We start from the raw sequence: 24,832 nt of genomic DNA, 5'->3' as shown, positions 1-24,832 counted from the left end.
ATATGAAAGATAATGTCTTTGTTGTTAATAATAGTAGTAATACTGGATTTTAAAGAAATATTACTAGATAAATTTACTTTCTAAAACAGTGAGTTAAAGAAATCTGGCAGATACCACTGGATCAATCAATAAACATTAACTTCAGCAATAACGGGACACAGTGACATCACGGGCCTCCTGATGAGATGTGCTGGGAAGAACACCCTGAGAGTTTTGTAGCATTCCCGCCAGATTGCATAACCCTAATCTAGTCATAAGAGAACAATTAGACACACCTGAATTGAGAGACCTACAAAACAACTGGCCTGTTCTTTTAACAAATGTCAATAACATGAACAAGACAGAAAGGCTGAGAAACTATTCCAATTTACCGAAGACTAAAGAGACAGGACAGGACAGGCACGGTGGCCCACGCCTGTAATCCCAGCACTTTGGAAGGCAGAGGCTGGAGGATCAGGGGTTTGATACCAGCCTGACTAACATGGTGAAACCCCATTTCTACTAAAAATACAAAAATTAGCCAGGCATTGTGGCACACAGCTGTAATCCCAGCTACTCAGGAGGCTGAGGCAGGAGAATCACTTGAACCTGGGAGGTGGGCATTGCAGTGAGCTAAGATTGCACCACTGTACTCCAGCCTGGGCAACAGAGTGAGATTGTCTCAAAAAAAAAAATAAAGAAAGAAAGAAAGAAAAAAGAAAGAGGACAACAAAATGCAATGTATGATCTTGGGTTGGATGATACATCATTTTTAAAACACGTTACTAAAAAGAACATTATTGGGATGATTGGTAACATTTAAATATGGATTATATATTTAGATAATAGAATCGTGTTTCTTAACTACAATTAGTGTACTGTGGTTATAAAGAGAAGGTCTGTGTTCTTAGGAGGCCTGGCACAAGTATTTAGGCATGAAGGGTCACGATATCTGCAATTGACTCTCAAATGGTTATGCAAATAACAATAAGAACATACAGAGAGATGTTCAAAGAGATAAAACAAATATGGCAAGATGTTAACAATTGGCGCATTTGGTTTTCACTTGATTTTTGAGACAGAGTCTTGCTCTCATGCCCAGGCTAGAGTGCAGTAGCACAAGAAGAGCTCACTACAGCCTCGAACTCCTGGGTCCCAGTGACCTCCTGCCTCAGCCTCCCAAGTAGTTGGGACTCAAGTCACATGTCACCGCCTAAGGCTAATTAACTTTTTTTTTTTTGTAGAGATAGGTCCCTTTATGTTGCCCAGGCTGGCCTTGAACTCCTGACCTCAAGTGATCCTCCTGCCTCTTCCTCCCAAAATGCTGGGATTATAGGCCTGAACCACTATGTCCAGTAATTGGTGCTTTTGGATGTATTTTTTACCAAATTTTCTGGGGGTTTAAAATTTTTATTTTTATTTTTTTCTTTTTTGAGACAGAGTCTTACTCTGTTGCCAGGCTGTGGTGCAGTGGTGTGATCTTGGCTCACTACAACCTCTGCCTCCTGGGTTCAAGTGATCCTCCCGCCTCAGCCTCCCAGGTAGCTGGGATTACAAACGCATGCCACCATGCCCAGCTAATTTTTGTATTTAAGTAAAGACGGGGTTTCACCATCTTGGCTAGGCTGAGCTTGAACTCCTGACCTCAGGTGATCCACCTGCCTTGGGCTCCCAAAGTGCTGGGATTACAGGTGTCAGCCACCGTGCCAGCTTAACTTTGCAAATGACCACCACTGACAAAAACACCAAAAAAACTGATTCAAAATGAGCAAAGACAAGAATAGACATATCTCCAAACAAGATGTATGAATGGCCAATAAGCCCATGAAAAGATGCTCAACATCACCAGGCATTAGAGGATGCAAATCTAACACCTCATATCCAGTAGATGGCTACTATTAACACATATAAAATAGTAAGTGTTGTCAAAGTATACAGAGAAATTAGAATGCTTGTATACTGGTGGTGGGAATGTAAAATGGTACAGCTGCTGTGGAAAACAGTATGGCAGTTCCTCAAAAAATTAAAAATAGAATTGCCACATGATCTAGCAATTCCACTTCTGGTTATATACCCAAAAGAATTGTGAACAGCGTCTTGAAGAAATATTTGTCCATACATGTTCAAAGCAGCATTATACACAATGGGAAAATGTGAAAAAAAATGTGTCCACACACAGATTAATGGATAAGCAAAATGTGATACTACATATATGCAATGATTTTTGTTTTTTTTGAGACAGGCTCTTGCTCTGTCACCCAGGCTGGAGTGCAGTGGCATGATCACAGCTCACTGCAGTGCCAACCTTCCAGATTCAAGTGATCCTCCCATCTCAGCCTCCCCAGTAGCTGGGACAACAGGTGCATACCACTATGCCCAGCTAATTTTTGTAATTTGCAAATGTTTTATATTTTATTTTTTGCAGAGGTGGGGTTTCACCATGTTGCCCAGGCTAGTCTCGAACTCCTAGGCTCCACCTGCCTTGGCCTGCCAAAATGCTGGGATTGCAGGTGTGAGCCACAGCACCCAGCCTATGCAATGAAATATTATTCAGCCTTAAAAAGGGAGGAAGTTCTGACACATGCTACAGTATGAATGAACCTTGAGGATATTATGCAAAGTGAAATAAACCAGTCATTAAAAGATAATGTATTATTCCATTAATATGACATGTAGAGTAGTCAAATGCTTAGAGATAGAAAGTAGAATGATGGTTGCCAGAAGCTGAGGAAAGGAGGAATGGGAAGTATTGTTTAATGGGTACAGAGTTTCAGTTTTGTGAGATGAAAAGAGTTCTAGAGATTGATGATGTTGATGGTTGCACAATAGTATTAATGTACCACCATTGTAATACATTGAATGTAATACTATTGAACTCTACACTTAAAAATGGTTAAAAGGGAGATATTATGTATGTGTAGTTTACCAAATAAAATTCTATTTTAATAACTGAAGAAAGAAAAAAATTTGCACCCATTACAATAATAATTGATTCTAGTAAGAGTCATCAATGGGGTTAAATTAGAGGGCAAAAGTTTAATGAAAAACGGAATATTCATATAGTTTCAAATTATCTGTTTCCAATATACTTATTAATTAGAAAAGAAAATGTAGTAACTTTACAGTGGAGAAATTAGGAAGTATAAATGTACCAAGTGATCAAAGTAAATACTATCAGCATTACAACAAATGGACATGTGCCTCCTGATACGTTGCACCAAGAAGGACACAATATCACTTCTATGTTACTGCTGCCAAAATGTATGCAAAATCTGATCTAATTATGAAGGAAATACCAGACAAACCCAATCTGAGGGACAGCCTATAAAATAACTGGCCTATCCTCTTAAAAAATGTCAAGGGCCAGGCTCAGTGACTTATCCCTATCGTCCCACCTACTAGAGAGGTTATGGTGAGAGGATCACTTGAGGCCAGAAGTTTGAGGCTAGAGCATGCTATGATCACACCTGTGAATAGCTACTGCACTCCAGCCTGGGCATAGCTAGATCTCATCTCTAAAAAAAAAAACAGAAGTTAAGGTCATGAAAGACAAAGAATGACTGAGGAACTCTTTCAAGTTGAAGAAGACTAAAAGCACGTGAAAAATGAATACAATTTGTATCTGGTATTTTCTTTTGCTATTACAGGACATTAGTTTGGCATCTGGTGAACTCTGAATAAGAGCTGTCAATGAGATTATAGTATGATATCAATGTAATTTCCTTATTTTGGCAATTGTGTTAAGGCTAGGTGAGAGAATGTTCTAGTTTTAAAGAAGCATATACTTAAGCATTCGGAGATAAAGAGGTATCATGTTTACAACTTACCCTCAATGGTACAGATAAAAATATATGTATATATATAGTATTGATGAGTCTGTGTGTGAGTGCGTAAAGAGAGAGAGACAGGGACAGAGAGTGACAGAGAGAAAGCAAACATGGCAAAATGTTAATATTAAGGAAAATGTGGGTGTATGGGATATGGGAATATAAGGGTATATGGAACTTTTTTGTATTCTTTTTGCAATTTTTATGTAAGGCTAAAAATTACATAAATCAAGATTAAAAATTAAAATAACAACAAAAGGCAAGCGGAACCCAGCAGCGAATGCTGGAGGTCTGATGATAATGAACCAGGAAAACGTTCATGGGAAAACAGGATATAGAACTATAGGAATTAAACTTTACCCTGAAAAGCTTGGCATCTTCCCAATCAAACACAAAGGTGGACATAATTGTGTTTTCACAAAGTAATTTTTATCCTAATCTCCTTTGAAAACAAAATAAAGTGAGCATCAAATCCTGCTTCATTCTCATCCTTTGTCAGGATATCATTTTTATTTGAGATCACAATTGAATGTGAGTTGTTTAAAATATTCACAAATTAGGTGAATTCCCTGGAATTGGAATGTACAAACTAATACATTTACCTCTACATGACATCTGGGAAATAAAGGAAAGCTCCATGGCCATATATGGTCAGTTTCCAATCCTCACGGGAGAGTGAGATTAGAACAAATGCCTCCTTCCATGAAATAGCCAATTGAGCTATTTTCCCACTCAGCCACCTAGACTTCTGTCTGAATTATCAGATAGAAAAGTTACCTTGGGGCCAGGTGTGGTGGCTCACAACTGTAATCCCAGCACTTTGGGAGGCTGAGGCAGGAGGATCACCTGAGGTCAGGAATTCCTTCTCTGAGACCAGCCTGGCCAACATGGTGAAACCCTGTCTGTACTGAAAATAGAAAAATTAGTCAGGTGTGGTGGCGCACCCTGTAATCCTAGCTACTCAGGAGGCTGAAGCAAGAGAATCACTTGAACCTGGGAGGTGGAGATTTCAGTGAGCTGTGATCGCGCCATTGCACTCAAGCCTGGGTGACAGAGTGAGGCTCTATCTCAAAAAACAAACAAACAAACAAAAAGAAAAGTTACCATGGCTTCTTATAGACATGCAACCTGAGACCTGCTTGTTACATTTTGTCTTTCTGCCTCATCAGGATGACAGCTGTCAAGAAAAGAGGACAAGTCTCAAAAGAGCAAGGTTTCATTTTTTTTTTTAAGCTGGTGTATTACATAATTATGGGTACTGTTGCTACTGCAGATATCAGACAATTCTTTTTTTTGAGATGGAGTTTTGCTCTTATTGCCCAGGCTGGAGTGCAATGGCGCGATCCTGGCTCACCACAATCTCCACCTCCAGGGTTCAAGCAATTCTCCTGCCTCAGCCTCCCGAGTAGCTGGGACGACAGTCATGCGCCGCCATACCCGGCTAATTTTGTATTTTTAGTAGAGATGAGGTTTCTCCATGTTAGTCAGGCTGGTCTTGAACTCCCGACCTCAGGTGATCTGCTCACCTCGGCCTCCCAAAGTGCTGGGATTATAGGCATGAGCCACTGCACTTGGCCTCAGATGATTCTTAAACATATCACTGAATTCTTAAACGGTTAAGAAACATGTACATTTTATTAATGTGTATGCAGCATTGGGCTAGGCTCTGTGAAGTCAGGAAAACAAATAAAGCCCATGGGCCTTGCCCCAAAAAGCTTATATCCCTGAAAAACATGCACAACGACTAGAGAAAAAGACCGGCTTATTACGTACACTTAGAAAATGTCCAGAGCACAATATAAAAGTAAGTATTCTATGATGAATGTGTTTGGAACTACAAATTCTAAAGGAGGGACAGGGACACATTGTCCTAGTAAGAGACACAGCATCAATATCACGTCCTACAAGGACTGGACAATGTGAGGCGAGTGCCGGGCTATAAATAGCATATGACAGAGAATTTACCGTATATACTGGACTTACTCAGGCCAAGAGATACTGATGAAATAAAGGAGCACAAGCATGCACAAATAGATCATGGGCATTATGTATAAACAATAGAGCAAATAGATCTTGTGGGCAGAAATAAAGGGAGAAATGTTTCCTTCCATAGAAGGGCAGGACGGTGCAGCAGAAAGAATAGCTTTGGTGTCAGACAAATGGATTCAAATCCTTGCTCTTTGACTACCTGTGTGAAACTGGGCCAGTTATCTGATCTCTGCAAAGCTTGTTTTCCCCATATAGGGCTACTAGCTTGTGCAGCTGTTATTAGTATTAAATTGAATGCTACATTAAGCATCCAGCGGAAGCAACATTCAACAAGTGATATCTCTTATTGCTGTTTGTGCATTTCTTTTTTTATTTAAAAAAAAATTTTTTTTTAAGAGACAGGGTTTCACCATGTTGGCCAGGTTGGTCTTGAACTGCTGACCTCAGGTGATCCGCCTGCCCCTCGACCTCCCAAAGTTCTGGGATTACAAGTATGAGCCACCGCGCCCGGCCTGTGTATTTCTTTCTTTTCTTTTTTTTTTTTTTGAGACAGAGTTTCGCTTGTTACCCAGGCTGGAGTGCAATGGCGCGATCTTGGCTCACCGCAACCTCCGCCTCCTGGGTTCAGGCAATTCTCCTGCCTCAGCCTCCCGAGTAGCTGGGATTACAGGCACGCACCACCGTGCCCAGCTAATTTTTTGTATTTTTAGTAGAGACAGGGTTTCACCATGTTGACCAGGATGGTCTCGATCTCTTGACCTCGTAATCCACCCACCTCGTAATCCACCCGCCTCAGCCTCCCAAAGTGCTGGGATTACAGGCGTGAGCCACCGCGCCCGGCCCGGCCTGTGTATTTCTTAAAGCATCATACTGTATTATTGTGTCTGTCTCCCCAATAAATTGTGAGCTTCTCAAAGAAAGGATTGTGCCTAATGGTCTTGGCGTTTTGAATTTTCTAGTGTAGTATCTGATTCATGGTAGATTCTCAGTAAATGCTGACATAATAAGAATCATGAAAACTGTACATTTAGGTAATAATGATGGTTTAATGAATACTCACTTTGTGCCCAGCTAGGAGCATTTAATGAATCATCTTATCTAATCCTCATGACAATCCTTTGATTTTAATTATGAACATCCCATACAAGTGATCAAGGATATTGAAGCTTAGAAACCTGCCTACTCTTATACAGCTGGTAAATGAGGAGCCCTGACCTCAGCCAGGCTGGACTTGGGAGGCTGTGCTGAACCAGCAAAGTAGAGAACTGCTCTCCTCCTGTATTCGCCGACCAAAGTCCCATGGATAGACCAATAGGAGTTTCAGAAGCTGCCTGAGTACCAAAAAGGGAGAGAATTTGTGAGAGGGGTAAGAGCATTCCAGGCACAGGCCACAGTTTCAGAGACAGCTCTGATGTGTGACGGAGGCTGGGGTGGGGTTTTCAAAGGAGGATTGTTGGAGGCACAGGCAAAACAAAGACAGACTGAGCTTGGGGTTTCCCTCAACCACAGGCGTGGGGAAGTCGTGGAGCCCATTTCGCATGCAGGTGAACATAGAGAAGAACCTCCATACACAGCTCTTGCAGCAGCTGGAATGGGCACTGCTGGGGCCCAGAAGCCCACAAACAGAACCACAGATGGCATAGAGTCAGAAGTGCTTCTGGGGAGCAGACTGGGGGCTCACAGTGCTGTATTGCTGGGAGGGAACTGAAGGAAAAACACCGTATTTGACAACAGACTGCAGGCAGCATTGGTTACTCTTCAACAACAGGGGTAAGAGGTAGTAAACAGATGGTGCTTAATGCAGTGGTTATAAGTGGGGTCCTTGCAGCTGGGACACCTAGGGTCACTTACAGGCTCCCAGCTGTGTGATCTTAGCAAAATGATTTAACCTCTCTGGGTCTCCATGCCCCTTCTCTGTCAAACAGGGATGGTCTGTTTCCTAGGTTTACTGTGAGTGCAGAATGAATGAATACTTGTGGAACACATGCTATCTCTGATGGCTGATGAATTTAAAAGAAAAAGACAAGGTCTCATGAGATCAAAAGCGTTTTGCTTAGAAGGCAGATTTCCTTGGCTTTTTCTTCCAGTCTTTGCTGGTTCAGAACTCACGCCCTCTAAGTTTTATACAGAACTTGCTGTTTTCTGAAGAATTATTATGAACTAGGTTCAAGGTCCTTAATTTTAGCTGCTGACAGGAAATGGGCACGTCCTGTTGACCCTTCCAAGTTAATAGGTCTGACATCAAACATACCCAGCTGTCTCCGACCCTCTTCCCTAACGTCAAAAGGCAGTACTGGTTTTCCAGTCCTCCGGGTGCAAAACCTTGAACTCAATTTTAATTTCATTCCTTCTCCTCTTCGACGTCAAACTTATGATTAGATCTTGCTCCTTCTTTCATTGCAATGTTTTAGACGTGGTCTTCTAATAACTTAGCTGTCTCTACTTCCACCCTAGTGCCAAATTAATGATCAACCGATTTATTCAGGATACCACTTAAATCCCTTATCGCCCTTTGTCAAGAACTTTCAATAGTCTCTTCGAGTGATAGAGCGAATTCAAATGCCTAGATCTGTGATTTGAAGGCTGTACTTCAACCTGCCCCTCTCCAAATTCTCTGTTGCGGGATGATGACCTGAATCCACCCGGCTCGGCCCTCCAACCCCCTTCGCCGCCGCCTGATGAAATCCCATTCCTTCCAGAAGAACCAGGTGGATTCCCGCCATCCCACCCGAAGCTTTCGCCTCCAGTTACTCCAGCCCTAAGGTCCTTGATGACTTGGGGCCCCCACCTGACACTGGCTTGTGTTGTACACTGGCGACTTTGCCTCGGAAGGTGGGACACTGTTTCCTGGAGAACCTCCACAGTGGGGAGCACGGGATCAGGCAATCAAAAACACGCGGAATGAATGGGTGGATGAGCGCAGGAACGTGCTGGTGGCTCGGTCCCTTGGCTCACTCCCAGCTCCCACCCGGTCTTCCAGCCCGGGACAAGCGAATTGGATCCCGGACGCCGCCGAGCGGCGATGGGGTGGGCGCCGTTTCTGAATCCGGAGCGTCTCCACGTCGCGGGCTCTCCACCGCCCAACCCTAACCCGAGGACCACGGTGCGAGTGCGGCGCTCTGCTCCCCATCCCCGAGGCGCCGTTCGGTGCGAGCCGGGCTGGTGTCGGGAATCGCAGGCACCGGCGCCCCAGGCCCCGCGGCCGGTAAGGCGGGAGGTTCGGCATCGCCCCTCGCCCTCCCCCTCGCGGCCATTGGGCTGCCCCGCGGCGCGCCCGCTGGACGGGGCGGGGCCCTCCCCTCTCCCAGCGACTCCCCTCCCCTATTTCCCGGGGTGGGAATGCCGGGAGGCGGGAGGCGAGGGGGCTGCCAGGGGCGTCGGGTTACATCCCCGCCTTCCTCTGCTCCTGCCGCGGGACGGGGTTTGCGGGAGCGCAGATCGGGAACATGTTGGCCGCGAGTAGCTGGAGCCGGGCTGTGTGGACGCGGGCGCTGCTGCTGCCGCTGCTGCTGGCGGGGCCTGGGGGCTGCCTGAGCCGTCAGGAGCTCTTCCCCTTCGGCCCCGCACACGGGGACCTGGAGCTGGAGGACGGGGACGACCTGGTCTCCCCGGCCCTGGAGCTGAGTGGGGCGCTCCGCTTCTACGACAGATCCGACATCGGCTCTGTCTACGTGAGTGCGCTCGGGGAGGGAGGCCGAGGGGCTGGAGGGTGCGGCTGGCCGGGGGCGCCCGCGGAGCCCGACGGACGTGGGCGTCGCAGGCGGGGAGCTGGACCCGCTGGCCGCCAGGGCACCGGGCGCGGCGCAGGTCTCCCGCCTCTGCCGGGTCCGCGGAGGTCTCCCCGACCCGGTCCCTGCCATCCGAAGAGCGGGTCGCGGGGTCCGGGACGGCGCCGGCTCGCAGGGTCTTGGGAGGCTCCGCGCGCTCCCGGCCGTGACCCCGTCACCCCGGGACCCCGCGGAGCTTCCTTTCCGGCTGCTGTGGGCTGCATCGCGGCAGGGAGGTCGGTCCGCGTCCCTCGGTTGTCCCGACCCTTCGGGGCTAGGACCCGGCCGGGCCCGGGTGGAACCAGACTTGCGCGCGGAGCCTCCACAGGGCTAGAGCCGGAGCTGGGTTGCAGCCGGCGCGCGGGCCCCGGGACTCCTGTGGCTGCCGGCGGGGGGAAAAGGTGGCCAAACCCCGCTCTCCGCCTGTAGAGTTTCGCCGGCAGCCTCCGGTATTTGTGTGCGGACTCCGGATGTGTCTTGGCAGGGATGCTGCTTTCCAGTTGGGCTCGTTTCAGAGTCCAGAGTCTAGAGTGGGGAACACAGGGGGCCCAGTGATCCAATTTCCTGTGGCTGCGCATTGTCACCACGGAGGCCCCAAACCAGGAGCGGGGCCAGATGACCTACAGCTCCCTGGAGCCTCTCCAGAACTGGCCGGGCCTGGCGGCGCTGTCAACTTGTTGAAGTCCTTTCGTGCCGCTGCCTTCCTCAGCCGCGCACCATGTGGATTTCATATAAGGCTTGTGTGCATTCCAGGAGTGGGGGAGAGGGGGGTTGGAACTGCACACGCAGCGGCTGCAGCCTGTCCTGCCCGTGAAATGGCTGTGCTCCCAGTCTGGCCTGGGCACACTGCGCCTTAGACAACACTCACGTGGAGCTTGTCGGCTTTGCCTAAAACGAATGGGCTTTTAAAGTCCGGATGCACAAAGAGCCCTCACCCTTGTTGGTTGACTGCCCTGGCCCCTTTGGACAGTCTGGCGAAGTCTATAGACCCCTTTTCAGTATAATGCTTTTATTTTAGCGTTTAGAGAGAGATGAGATCTTGCTCTATTGCCCTGGCTGGAGTGCAGTGGCACGATCTTGGCTCACTGCAGCCTCCAACTCCTTGGCTCAGCTATCCTGTGGCTTGAGCCAAGGAAGGCAATTATGTCGAAATAGAGATCAAAATATTAAAAATCACACATCTTATATAGTATATATGCTTACTTTTTTTTTTTTTTTGAGACAGAGTCTCACTCTATCCCCCAGGCTGGAGTGCAGTGGCTGCAATCTCTGCTCACTGCAACCTCCGCCTCCCGGGTTTAAGTGATTGTCCTGCCTCAGCCTCCTGAGTAGCTGGGGTTACAAGCGCCTGCCACCGCCTGGCTAATTTTTGTATTTTAAGTAGAGACGGGCTTTTGCTGTGTTGGCCAGGCTGGCCTTGAACTCCTGACGTCAGGTGATCCACCTGCCTCGGCCTCCCAAAGTGCTGAGATTACAAGCGTGAGCCACCATACCTGGTCCAATATATGCTTACTTTTAGCAACATTAAATAACAAGGTGTAGCAGTGGATCCAAGGGCAGGTCAGGTAATGATTGAACTTTGAAGATCATGAGCAATATTCTGAGACACGTGCAGTAATTATGATCTGATATGAAAAGATCTGTGACTTCTGTTAGTGACTGCTTTGTTGCCTACATTCATAATTAAAGGAAATGCTAAATATCAGTTTGTGGTTATTCTTTTTTTTTCTTTTGAGACGGAGTCTCGCTCTGTCACCCAGGTGGAGTGCAGTGGCACAATCTCGGCTTATTGCAACCTCTACCTCCTGAGTTCAAGTGATTGTCCTGCCTCAGCCTCCCGAGTAGCTGGGACCATAGGTGCGCACCACTATGCCTGGCTAATTTTTGTATTTTTAGTAGAGATGGGATTTCACCATGTTGGCCAGGCTAGTCCCTAACTCCTGACCTCAGGTGATTCGCCTGCCTCAGCCTCCCAAAGTGCTGAGATTACAGATGTGAGCCACCTCGCCTGGCCAGTTTGTGGTTATTGAAAATAAAAATAAAACTTCTTTTTCTCATGTAAAGACTCACTGAATAAGAACCCTTTTGTTTGTTTGTGTGTATGTTTGTTTGTTTTTGAGACCCCGTCTCACTATGTCCCCCAGGCTGGAGTTCAGTGGCTTGATTGTGGCTCACTGCAACCTCTGCCTCCCAGGTTCAACTGATTCTCATCCCTCAGTTTCCTGAGTAGTTGGAATTACAGACACTAGCCACCACACCCGGCTAATTTTTGTATTTTTAGTAGAGATAGGGTTTCACCATCTGTGGCCAGGCTGGTCTCGAACTTCTGACCTCAGGTGATCCACCCGCCTCGGGCTCCCAAAGTGCTAGGATTAAAGGATACAGGCCTGGCCAAGAACCCTTTTGTTAAATTGGGACCTGCTTGTCCTCCTTTACTTGTGACATCAGACTAACTGCACTACATTCTAAAGGTCTGGAAAATCTATTCCTACAAAACAGTTCCTGTCAAAGACTTTTCTGTCTATTTGGGTTTGATTGGCATTTCCATGAGAATGGATCCCAGGGTCTCTGCGTCTTCTATCTGTCCTGTATGTAGGGTTCCCAGGAAGCTGACTTTGACTATGCTGGAGATTGGGAGGCAGGTTGTTTCATTAGGGTGCTCCTCAGGTCCACACCTGTGGAAGGGTGGGAAATGAGGAAGGATTGAGCAGAGGGAGAAGCTGAGAGCAGCAAGGCAGTCCCAGCAAAGGTCTCCACCAGCCCCTGGGGGAGCTTAGAAGCTGGGACAGCCTTTCAGAGTCATCTCAAGCCTTGAGAGGACTTGGTCCCTGTGCCCTTGCATGGATCAGTGAGTCAGGGAGTCAGTGGGTAAGAGCTACCCTGGATGGAGGTGTACCCTAGGGTGAGGCAGTTTTTTCCCTGGAAGCAACCCTCAAAGAGGGCTGACAGTGGAGGGACACAATTCCAGCAGCTAAAGGAGGATCTGGTGACACATCACAGTGTCCACCTCTATCTACAGCTGTGCAGATGCTCTTTGCACTTTGATGGAAGAAGGTGAATCGATACAAAGTGTAGGCACCAGTGGATGGTCTTCACCATTCTAGGCATTAGGAAAATGAAAGGGACACCCACCAAGAAAGAAAACACTTGTTGGTTGTGTATATCTCTGTATGTTAGAGACTTGCTAGTTTTATATGATTTAGTCCTCGAAACAATCCTCCCTTTCTTCAGATGAAGAAACAATAATAGTATCAATAATTAGTGATACACCCAAGGACATGCGACCAGTTAAATGCCAAAGCTTGAAAGGCAACCCAAGTCTGTGTCTGACTCATAGTGCTTTCAAGCATCAAACCCATTGCTATGAGCTGGAGTAGTGAGGGAAGACTTCACAGAGGAGGTGACATTTAAGATTTCAAAGACAGGTTCAATTGGAGGAGGTGGACAGGAAATGGAGAGGCCATTCCAGATGCACTGCAGGAGCAAATGCATGAGGATGGGGAGAAGTCTGCCATATACTGGGAAAACGCTGAGTATGATCTGAAGAAAGCAGGTATTTCTATTGGAATAGGAGGTTTCTGTCTGGATAGGTGGGTGGGGGGGAGAACAGAAGATAGGATGCATCAGTTAGCTTTTGCTGTGTAACAAGCAACCTTGACAGGGTGCAGTGGCTCACACCTATAATCCCAGCACTTTGGGAGGCCAAGGTGGGAGGACTGCTTGAGACCAGGAGTTCAAGACCAGCCTCGGTAACACAGTGAGACCCAGTCTCTACAAAAAAAAAATTTGTTTTAAAGAAACCAACCTAAAAAACCTGTGGCATGTAATATTAAGCATTTATTGCTCACATATCTGCAATCAGCTGGTAGTGGGCTGATCTAGGGTGGCCTTGATGGGGTATTTGGGATGATTTTGTTCACTCCAAAGGTCTTTCATCCTCCAAGCCCATTTTGGCTAATATGGTAGCCACTAGCCCTATGTAGGTATCTAAATTTATATTTATTACAATTAAACACTGTGAAAATTTCAGGTTTTCAGTCACACGAGACGTATTCCGCGTGCTCAGTACCCTCATGGGGCTAGTTGTCATATTGGATGATGTTCCTATAGAACATTTTAAATGTTTGCTAAAAATGCTGTTGGACAGCACCGCTTTCGAGGGCCAGCTTAGGCTTGTCCTTTTCATGGGGATGTCAGAGGCACAGGAGAACAAGAGGAAACACCTGTGCGCTTTCTCAAGCCTCTTCTTGGGTCATGTTTGCTAGTATCTCATGGACTACAGCAAGTCACATGGCCACGCCCAGGGTCAACGGGTGAAGCAGGTCACCCCATTCTTGGTGGCAACAGCCATGGGTGCTGGCAAAGGGGATGAACTGGGACCAAATGATGCAATATACTACCTTGGGGGTCATGAAGGATGCCTAGAAGGTCGCTGGTGGGTGGGTTAAGCCATCTGTAGCTGGTCACAAGGCATGCTCATCTTTAGAAAGGGAAGCCTGGCAGTGGTTTGCAAGACTGCATGGAGAAAAAGACCAGGGAGAGTTTGGAAGCAGGGAAATCAGTCCCATCAACTGCTGGTTGATCCAGACACATGGGAATGAGTGCCTACAGAAAGGGGGACGATCAGTAAATAGGGTGGACCTGAGGGGTGGTGTGAGATGCATCAACAGGACTTAGGACTGGTCACCTGGTCACACATGGGACGTGATGGAGAAGGCAGGCAGTGACGGGGTGGCCGGTGGGCCGATTTGAATGAAGAGGCATTAGCCCATGTTGACTTTGTGGCGTTAGGCCAACAAGGGGACCAGAATGGGGAGATTCCCTGTGGCTAGTAGACCCGAAAGCAAGCAGTCAGGCTGGGGAGGAGAGTAAAACCTGGAGACACTGGCTTACCAGGGGAAATAGGGTAGTGGGGAAAAAGGCTGAGACCTGGATTCAGAGCCCTGAGAAGTGAGAGGCAGTTCTCAAAGTGTTGTCTGGGTGTCCTGGAGACTTTTGCAAGGAATTCACAAGGTCAAAACTCTTTTCCTAATACTACTAAGATGTAATTTGCTTTCTATACTTCCATGCTTTTTGCCATATGCAGTGGAGTTACTGGAGACTATGCTGTGTGATACGGACACAACAGATTGAATATAGAAGCAGATAGGAGAATCCAGGTGTCTTCCATTCAGCCAGACATGACACAGGTGTCTTCCATTCAGCCAGACATGACACAGGTGTCTTCCATTCAGCCAGACATGACACAGGTGTCTTCCATTCAGCCAGACATCACACTGATTTGCAAAAATGTAAAAACGATGATGCTTCTCTCTCTGAGTATTTTTGGTTTGGAAAATATAGTTATTTTCAGAAAAGATAACATTATTTACATTAACAGATAATGAATTCTTTCTTTTTTAAATATTACAAATACTTAAATGTTTCTCAGTTTTGATTTCTCTTCTTGTAGGTACTGATCGAGATAACCTATATAAATACAAGCACTTGGGGATTTTCAGTAGTTTTTAAGAATGTAAAGGGATTCTGAGACCAAAGTGTTGGAGAGCTGCTAATCTAATGCTATGCAGACATCACATGCCCTAGCCTCAATCTGACAGATGTTCGAAGGCAGGAGGGTAAGGCTAGGGAGCATTCCGTGGTAGGGTGAGGTTCCATCTTGTTTCCTCCTGTGGGCCACAGCAGACTTCCTGCATGATAAGGTTTGATTGTCTCCATGGAATAACCTCTTATTTTTGAATGGTAAATCTTCATAGTCCCAGCCGTTCCTTGGACCATAAAAGGGAGGCATGAATAATCCACCCCTTGTTTAGTGTATCGTCAAGAAATAACTAAGAAAATGGGCAGCCGGCAGCCCTTCCAGTCTCTCATTCCTTTACTTTCTTAAACTTGCTTTCACTTTACTCAATGGACTTGCCCTGAAGTCTTTCTTGCACAAGATCCAAGAACACGTTCTGGGGGTTTGGATGAGGACCCCTTTCTGGTAACCCATAGATTGTCCCTAAGATTTATTTACTAATCCTTTTGTTTCTATTTCCACTTCATGCCAGAGTCATTTCTTCCATGGGGTTAATGGGAATCACTTGTAATTTGGACTTGGAGTTTTTTTCTGGCACTTCTAATGTTTGATCTTAGGCAAGTTATAGGAACTGAAACTCATTTTTTTCTCAAAGAATGAAAATGATATTCAAATTTACTAGGTTTAACGAGATAACTAAAGTAAAAACACTTTGTAAACTCTGAAGTGCCTTGCAAGCGGATTAGGCTCCAGGTCTTGTGGGCTCTGGGCTGAAATTAATCAGTCTCCACCTTGATTGTGTCCCAGACTTGCCTATTTTCTAAACTTCCTTTTTGTGTTTTCCTTTTTTTGGACCCTTTGCGTTTTCCAGCTTTTTCTAGCTGCCCTGTCATTAACTTTGAAGCCATCCCAAGAAACATTGCAACTTGCACGACTTTTGCCCCCAGTGTCTGTAAACTAGGCAGCCAAGTGTAACAGAAAGAGCCCGGGTTATGGACTCCAGCAGATGTGGGTTCCGATCTTGGTTCCATCACGTGCTGGCTGTGTGATGTTAAGCTAAATTAAAATCTCTTGTCATTTCCTTGTCTGTTTCATGTATTCGAAAAGAGGGATGGTTGTACTAAATGCCTGTTGTATGAAATTTTGAACGATGAAAACAGCCTTGTTAAAGGACCTCAACATTAGGTGACACTCAGTCAGCGTCTGTTGCTTTTCCACTCTTTATGTTAAATTATTTTAAGTTCCCGCTGCCTCCCACCCATGGAGTTTGCTTTTGCGAGTTTCATTATTTTGTCAGTACAGTCATTTGCATTTGTAAAAGGACCCTGTTTGTTTCTTATTTGTTTCTACCTCAAGTATTCTCTAACCACACATGTTTTGGAGAAGGCTCACCGAACTATTGCAGGCTGCTTTCTGCCCTGGGGAATGTTACTAGGCTCATTTAAGCCCCCCCCAAATGGCTGTTGTTTCACTTTTTCAGGGTGTATTTGGATATCAGAAGTCTTTTTTTTTTGAGACAGAGTTTTGCTCTTGTTGCCCAGGCTGGAGCGCAGTGGCACAATCTCGGCTCACCGCAACCTCTGCCTCCTGGGTTCAAGCAATTCTCCTGCCTCAGCCTCCTGAGTAGCTGGGATTACAGGAGTGCCCCACCACGCCTGGCTAATTTGGACATCAGAAATCTAACATAAGTTTTAAATTTATTGAGCATCTGCATATAGACTTTCTCCAGTGATTCACGCTATCTGAAAGTTCACGTTAAAGATGAAATGAGACGGGAAGTGCTTTCTAAGATGGGAGACACTCTCCCATTATAAGTGAGGTGCTCTGTCCATCCCCTTCTTCTCAGTTGGCTTGAAACAATTGTACATAAATGGTTCCAGCTGTTACCCATGTGGTGCTTGGCATTTTCATCCTGGGTTTTTTTGTGATATAATTGACATGCTCTGCCCTAGGGCAGCGGGATGAAAAGCCGTATTGTTTGCTGTGTTTCTTGGGGTGAGTGGGAAGACATGGTTCTGTAAAGGGGCATTTAGTTTTACTAGCTGCATACTGAGCTGAAGTTTAACTTTGCTAAAGGGACTTTTTCCCAGTGTGAGCTGATATTGTAAGCACTATTTCAGGGCAATATTTATATTGCTCAACAGGCTGGAAATAGCTGTTTTTCAATAAAGAAGTTTCTACTCCTTAATGGAAATTCACAAAGAACCTCACCTAGGCAGTATTTGCTTACCTTAAGTTACCTTAAGATGATAGTATTACATTATTATTATTAGCAGCACTCTCAGTGATTCAGATGGGCTTTCTCAGAAACGCATTCAGTCCATGAGGGTTTTGCGGTATGATCAACATAGCAAGGAACCTGCTGCTGTCATTGGGAGTCAGGATCCCTAAGTGAGGGATCTAAGATGTCAATTGCAAACTTAGAGAGAGGGGCAGACAGAAAGAAACATGTGATAAACCCTGATTGGGAGGTCAGAAAGGCTTCCCAAGGGAAAAAGAGCCTTTGCCAATCACAGGAGCTGAGGGTTATCAAGGTTTTTCAAGGAGGTTTTCTTTTCTTTTCCTTTCTATTCCTTTCTTTCTCTTTCTTTCTTTCTTTCCTTCTTTCTTTCTTGCCCTCCCTTCCTCCCTCCCTCCCTTCCTCCTCTCCTCTCCTCCCCTCCTCCTCTCCTCTCCTCCCCTCCCCTCATCTTTTCATTAATGTCCCCACCTATTCCTAATGTTCCCTCGTTATCCCCAAACTGAATTATTTTTAAGCAAATCCCAAATATTTTATCTTCTTGTAAATATTTCAGAATGTACCTCAAAAGAAAAGACTCTTAAGGCAGGGCGCCATGGTTCACACCTGTAATCCCAGCACTTTGGGAGGCCGAGGGGGGTGGATCACTTGAGGTCAGGAGTTCGAGACCAGCCTGGCCAACATGGTGAAACCCTGTCTCTACTAAAAATACAAAAATTAGCCAGGCATGGTGTCAGACACCCATAGCTACTTGGGAGGCTGAGGCAGGAGAATCACTTGAACCCAAGAGGCAGAGGTTGCAGTAAGCTGAGATTGTGTCACTACACTCCAGGCTGGGTGACAGAGTGAGACTCCATTTTGTTTTTTTTTTTAAGATGTTAAAAAACAAAATAGTAAAATCATGATCACACTTGAAGAAATGATAATAATTCCTTAATATCATCCAATATACAAATGGTTTCATGAAATTTTTTTTTTTGCTTTTCAGATGATTGGTTTAAATCAGGGCCCAGACAAAGCCCCACACATTGCATTTGGTAGACGGGTCTCTTAGGACTTTTTGTTGTTATTGTTGAGACAGAATCTCACCCTGTCACCCAGGCTAGAATGCAGTGGTGCAATCTTGGCTTACTGCAATCTCCGCCTCCCTAGTTCAAGCAATTCCCCTGCCTCAGCCTGCCCAGTAGCTGGGACTACAGGCGCATGCCGCTACGCACGGCTAATTTTTTGTATTTTAGTAGAGATGGGGTTTCACCGTGTTGCCCAGACTGGCCGCGATCGCCTGAGCACAGGTAATCTGCCTGCCTCGGCTTCCCAAAGTGCTAGGATTACAGGGGTGAGCCACTGCGCCTGGCCAGGACTTTTTTTTTTTTTTGAGTTGGAGTTTCTCTCTTGTTGCCCAAGCTGGAGTGCATGGTCTCGGCTCACTGCAACCTCCTCCTCCCAGGTTCAAGCAATTCTGCCTCAACCTCCCAAGTAGCCAAGATTACAGGCATCTGCCACCATGCCCAGCTAATTTTTTGGATTTTTAGTAGAGACAGGGTTTCACCATGTTGGTCAGGCTGGTCTCAAACTCCTGCCCACAGGTCATCTGCCCACTTTGGCTTCCCAAAGTGCTGGGATTACAGACATGAGCCACTGTGCCTGGCTGTTCTTTTAGGACTTTTAAAATCTACAGGTCCTCCCCAAACCTCCAGCTCTTTTTTTTTTCCTTTAAAATTTATTTATTAAAAAAACTAGGTATTTCTCCATTCAAGTGTTTTCTATTCTGGATTTTGCTGATTGCATCCCATTGTGTCCATTAGCATGTTCTTCCGTCTCCTGTATTTCCTGTAAACTGGCAGTTAGATCTGGAATCATGACTGATTTCAAGTTATGCACTTTTATTTTAGTAACTGACATTTTACTCCAGTGGCAAGAACAGCAGTAATGAACAATTCTGTAGCCCTTCATCTCACTTACAATGGAGCTTGCCCTCAGGCTTTATTTCTAAAATAACCCAGGTGCACAGGTCTTCATCTGCTTTGAACCTGCCTGCCCCTTTGTTGGAGAAAGTCAAGAAGTGGGGAGACTCGTATGTATCAGATCATCTGTAAGCTCTGGAACTATAGTGTGACCAAGACAAATGGAGTCCCTGACTCTGAAGGAATGACCACATAGTGGGGAAAGCAGCCAGAACCTACGAATAGGAAGCAGAGATCTCTATCAGGGGCTGCCGGTGTAAAGGAAGAAAGAAAGGGGTGAGTGGAAGGAGCTTACACTGGAGGGATCCAGGAAGCTCTCTGAGAAGGCACTATTTCAGCTGAGGCCTGAAGGAGAAGGGTCAGCCATGTGTCTAAGGAGGTGGGGTTGGGCGGGGGCATGCTAGTGGTAGCTGAGATGGAGAAAGAGCTGGATACAGTAAGTTCTCACTCAACATTGTGGATAGGTTCTTGGATACTGTGACTTTGAGCTAACCAATGCGTAACTAAACCAATTTTACTGTAGGCTAATATCTGGTCACAAACACATCACCAAACTTCTATATGAAGCCCCAAACGTTTCTGGTATTAAACATTGAAGTAAATGTGGCTACACATACATTTCAGAAAGATGGATAAAAACAACTAAGATATTATCTGCCCAATTTTTGATGAATCAGTGAATGATGGAGGTTATGGTGGTAGTGGGTTCAATCAAGGAAGAAATGCTTGTGAAGCAGCATTGTCAGCACTTCTGACCACCATGAAGTTCAAAAACAATCACAAATCCGGCCGCTTGCTGAGTGCTTTGGCACAGCATCATTTATTGGTGTGCATTTGGGTGATTACCTGTACTTGAGGAATATTTGTTCTGTGATAATTTATATTCATTCATTCATTCATTTTCCAACTGCTTATTCTAGTTCAGAGTGCAGGGTGGCTGGAGCCCATCCCAGCAGCACAGTGTTCCATGCAGAAGCCACCCTGGACAGGATGCCGTCCATTGCAAGGGGTATCCCACACACCCACACTCACTCGTCGTCGGACAGTTTAGCACCACTTCATTCAACGTCCGCATAGCTTTGGGATGTGGAAGGAAACCAGAGCACCCAGAGAAAACCCATGCAGACACGGGGAGAACGTGCACACTCCACACGGACGGTGGCTCCAGCCAGAAATAGTTTGTTTGTTTTTTCTCATCAATGTTATAACAAAACAACATTGAATGAAATGACGTTATTTGAGGACCTGCTGTATGTTGGAGGTAGGACATTGGTAAGAAAGAGAAGGAACCGGGACCCACTTCCAAGTTTTCTGGCTTTGCCAACTAAGCGAATGTTGATGATGACGCTGGCCTGGGTGTCAGGCGGCCGCGTGGGCCCGAGGACTCCCCAGCCCAGTCCCCTTGGGGATTGTGCCTGAGTCTGTGCCTCTTCCCGCCTGAGAGCCTGTGGCCTTTCCCTTTCTGCTCCCTGCCCTTCTGCTGTTGAATTGCCGAATGGCACTTTCAAAAGATGGAGAAAAGGATCAAGGCTAATAGGAGCATCACGCATTTGAGGGATTTTGCAAAATGAGGCTTGCACCCAACTGGACAGGAATATTGTTCATCAAGTTTGCTATTAATTGTTACCTCCAGGAAAAGAAGTTTATTAAATCATTGTCCAAAGCTTTGCAGTGCTTCGTGATATTTGTCTAAAAATCTGACTCTTAAAACATTCCTTGTGAAAATAGAAACATTTCTGTGCCTAGACTCCAAATAATAACAGACACTGAGAGTGTTTTCAAAATTATTGGACTGATTTAAATTTCACTGAAAAACAGCTTTTTAAAACTAAGTTGTCTGTATGTGGCCTCCGTGTGATCCCTTCCCACCAGCAGCTGTTCACTGCCAACTTCTGGCGGCTTGAGAAAGTGAGCCGTTTCCCACGCTCCCGCACGGCAGCTCCCTGGGATGCTTGTGCTGGGAGATACTTGGGTTCCTGGAAGGGAGACAGGGACCAGCTGGGAGAAGCCCCTTGTCTGACTCCCTTCTCCACAGCCTGCCAGCATCTTCTAGAAAAGCCTTGCTGGTGCCAGGTGATGTTGGAAAATATGTCTCCCAAAGAGTTAACAGCTCATAACGTGGTTAAAAAATATTAAACATATTAAAAGAGGGTTTTAAGTCCACATTTCCCTCCCAGAGCTCTGGTTCCAACCCTTACCTGGTCTCCAACCAGTTCTGCACATTGAACCTTTTTATTAATAGCAAGTTTCTGGCATATTGAGAGTTCGGTCTTTAGTTCCTTTCTTTTTTCTGCCTCTTGTAATGAGGTGTGAAGAGACTGGAGGAGGAGGAGCAGGGAAATAGTGGCCAGGAGGAGGAGGAGGAGGAGGAGGGAGAGGAGGAGGAGGAAAAAGAGGAGGAGGAGGTGGAAAAAGAGGAGGAGGAGGTGGAAGGGGAGGAGGAGGGGGAGGAGGAGGTGGAAGGGGAGGAGGGGGAGGAGGAGGTGGAAGGGGAGGAGGGGGAGGAGGAGGTGGAAGGGGAGGAGAGGGAGGAGGAAGTGGAAGGGGAGGATGAGGAGGTGCAAGGAGGGGAGGAGGAGGAGGGAGAGGAGGAGGAGGTGGAAAAAGAGGAGGAGGAGGTGGAAGGGGAGGAGCGGGAGGAGGAGGTGGAAGGGGAGGAGGGGGAGGAGGGAAATAGTGGCCTGGAAAACCCACTGTGCTTCTATCAACTGAGAGTTGCTAGTCTGGATTCGTATTTTTCCTTAAAGAGCAAAATAAAGTGCCATTTCCAAAATCTCTCCCTTTTGATTAGGGAATTTTTTTCTATTTCTGTTTCTTTTTTCTTTCTGTTTTCTTTTTCTTTTGAGACAGTCTTGCTCTGTTGCCCAGGCTGGAGTGCAGCCGTGCGATCTCGGCTCACTGCAGCCTCTGCCTCCTGGGCTTAAGCTATTCTCCTGCCTCAGTCTCCTGAGTAGCTGGGACTGCAGGCGCCCACCACCACACCTGGCTAATTATTTTTTTGTATTTTTAGTAGAGACAGGGTTTTGCCATGCTCAAGGCCAGGCTGGTCTCGAACTCCTGGCCTCAAGTGATTTACCCGCCTCCGTTTCCCAAAGTGTTGGGATTACAGGTGTGAGCCACCTCGCCCAGCTAGGGAATTTTTTTCTTTCAATTCACAGATTCTCTAAGGAAAACGACCACTGGCTTTGTCTTCCATCATCAGTTGATTGTGCAATAACCAGAAAGTGAGGGGGTGTCAGACCTTGTGGGTGAGCCCGAGTGCCTCCACACCAAGGGTCTGTTTGCCACAGTATCTCAGGGGCTCTTTTTCCATTTTCCCAAGGCGCATGGGTTTTAGCTTAAGAAGTGATACCTTTAGAAACAAAGTTTGGGTCTTGTTGCCTAGGCTGGAGTGCAATGCTGCAATCTCTGCTCACTTCAACCCCCACCTCTCAGACTCAAGTGATTTCCCTGCCTCAGCCTCCTGAGTAGCTGGGATTACAGGCACATGCCACGATGTCCAGCTAATTTTGTATTTTTAGTAGAGAAGTTTTAGTTTCACCATATCGGTCAGGCTGTTCTTGAACTCCTGACCTCAAGTGATCCGCCTGCCTTGGCCTCCCAAACTGCTGGAATTACAGGCGTGAGCCACCACGCCCAGCCAGTGATATCTTTTAATAGACAGTTATAACTGATTTCAGGAAGGCAATTCATGTAGGTAATTAAAAGGACCAATTTTAGAGTCGGACTCCAGGGGTTCAAATCCCTGTGTTGCCACTTATTACTTGGTAACTTTGGACACACTAATGAATTTGCCTAATTTTCCCCATTAGAAAAATATGGGTATTAGTAGTACCTAGCCTTCCCCCCACCCCCGCCCCCAAGACAGAGTCTTGCTCTGTCACCCAGGCTGGAATGCAATGACGTGATCTCGGCTCACTGCAACCTCCACCTCCCGGGTTCAAGTGATTCTCCTGCCTCAGCCTTCCAAGTAGCAGGGATTACAGGCGCCCATCATCATGCCCAGCTAATTTTTGTATTTTTAGTAGAGACCAGGTTTACACCATTTTGTTGGCCAGGCTGGTCTTGAACTCCTGACCTCGTGATCCACCTGCCTCGATCTCCCAAAGTGATGGGATTACAGGCGTGAGTCACAGTGCCCATAAGTACCCAGTAGTACTGCCCATAAGCCAGTAGTACCCAGTTTAGCCTTCCAAGTAGCTGGCACTACAGGCCCGGGCCACCAAGCCTGGCTAATTTTTTGTATTTTTGTGTAGAGATGGGATCTCACATTGTGCTTTGTACCCACAGCACTAAGAAGTCCTAGTAGGGAGTGATTATTCCCTTTTCTGAGTAAATTCACTAGGATTTGAATAATGACTCCTGTTCTCCTCCTACACAGCCCATTTTGCCTAGAAAAGAATGCTGGGGTTTGCAGTTCAGGCTCCTATCTCTCTCAGATTCTGTTGTATTTCACATAGCGTGGGTGCTGGTGACAGTATTCTGGGAGTGGGTGCTCAGCCTTACTGAGAAAGGACTTGTTTCTGCATTCCTTTTAACCACACTTGGTTTTGCACAGGTCACCACAAATGGTATCATTGCCACGAGTGAACCCCCGGCCAAAGAATCCCATCCCGGGCTCTTCCCACCAACATTCGGTGCAGTCGCCCCTTTCCTGGCAGACTTGGACACGACGGATGGCCTGGGGAAGGTTTATTATCGAGAAGACTTTTCCCCCTCCATTACTCAGCGGGCAGCAGAGTGTGTCCAGAGAGGGTTCCCGGAGATCTCTTTCCAGCCTGGTACTGTGGTGGTTGTCACTTGGGAATCCGTGGCCCCCTACCAAGGACCCAGCCGGGACCCAGACCAGGAAGGCAAGGTAAGCACTCTTCCAGGTCCACGTGCAGGGAGTTGGACACATTGTCTTCGTACACTTTGGTCTCACGCTTTGTGCTGCTTTGACATACATCATGACATACATCATACACCATTGATACAGACAGGAAATCCAAAGCGAAATCTAGTAGGCGGTTATTGCAGGACCCAAACCTCCAAAAGCTTTTCTGCAAGGCTGTATAACTCTATGTTTCAAAGACAAGTAGACATAAAAAAAAGCCAATTTCTGCCAAGACTGCTATGTGGCAAAAATAGGGTTGATAAATGGTATTCCCCGGCTGCCCTTACCTCAGGTGGCAGATAGTGGAAGGATAGCTTTTCTTTCCTTCCCTCCCTCCCTCCCGCCCTTCCTTCCTTCCTTCCCTCCCTCCCTCCCTCCTCTCTCTTTCCTTCCATCCTTCCCTCCCTCCCTCCTCCCTCTCTCCTTCCTTCCTTCTTTCCTTCTTTCTTTCTTTCTTCCTTCTTTCTTTCCTTCCTTCTTTCTTTCTTCTTTCTTTCTTTCTTTTCTTTTTCTTTCCTTTCTCTTTCTTTCGATGGAGTCTGCCCAGGCTGGAGTGCAGTAGTGCAGTCTCAGCTCACTGCAGGCTCTGCCTCCCGGGTTCATGCAATTCTCATGCCTCAGCCTCCCGAGTAGCTGGGATTACAGGCACGGGCCACCATACTGGCTAATTTTT

At 46.4% G+C, this 24,832-nt stretch overlaps 1 protein-coding gene across 1 annotated transcript in view; it reads left to right on the top strand.

Annotated features, from left to right (window-relative positions):
- The first annotated feature begins 9,230 nt into the window (after positions 1 to 9,230).
- NID1 (nidogen 1) overlaps positions 9,231 to 24,832 on the top strand; it is an 85,337-nt gene continuing 69,735 nt past the window's right edge. Inside the window, exons 1-2 of the mRNA XM_064383621.1 lie at positions 9,231 to 9,466; positions 23,842 to 24,141. Coding sequence (XP_064239691.1) covers positions 9,242 to 9,466; positions 23,842 to 24,141 — 525 coding nt within the window. The 5' untranslated portion in view covers positions 9,231 to 9,241. The remainder of the gene's footprint in view (positions 9,467 to 23,841; positions 24,142 to 24,832) is intronic.

Source organism: Aotus nancymaae, unplaced genomic scaffold, assembly GCF_030222135.1.
Source record: "Aotus nancymaae isolate 86718 unplaced genomic scaffold, 86718_ANA_hifiasm-v0.15.2.pri h1tg000032l_0, whole genome shotgun sequence".
NCBI classification, from domain to species: Eukaryota; Metazoa; Chordata; class Mammalia; order Primates; family Aotidae; genus Aotus; species Aotus nancymaae.
This window is presented reverse-complemented; position numbering and strand designations above follow the sequence as displayed.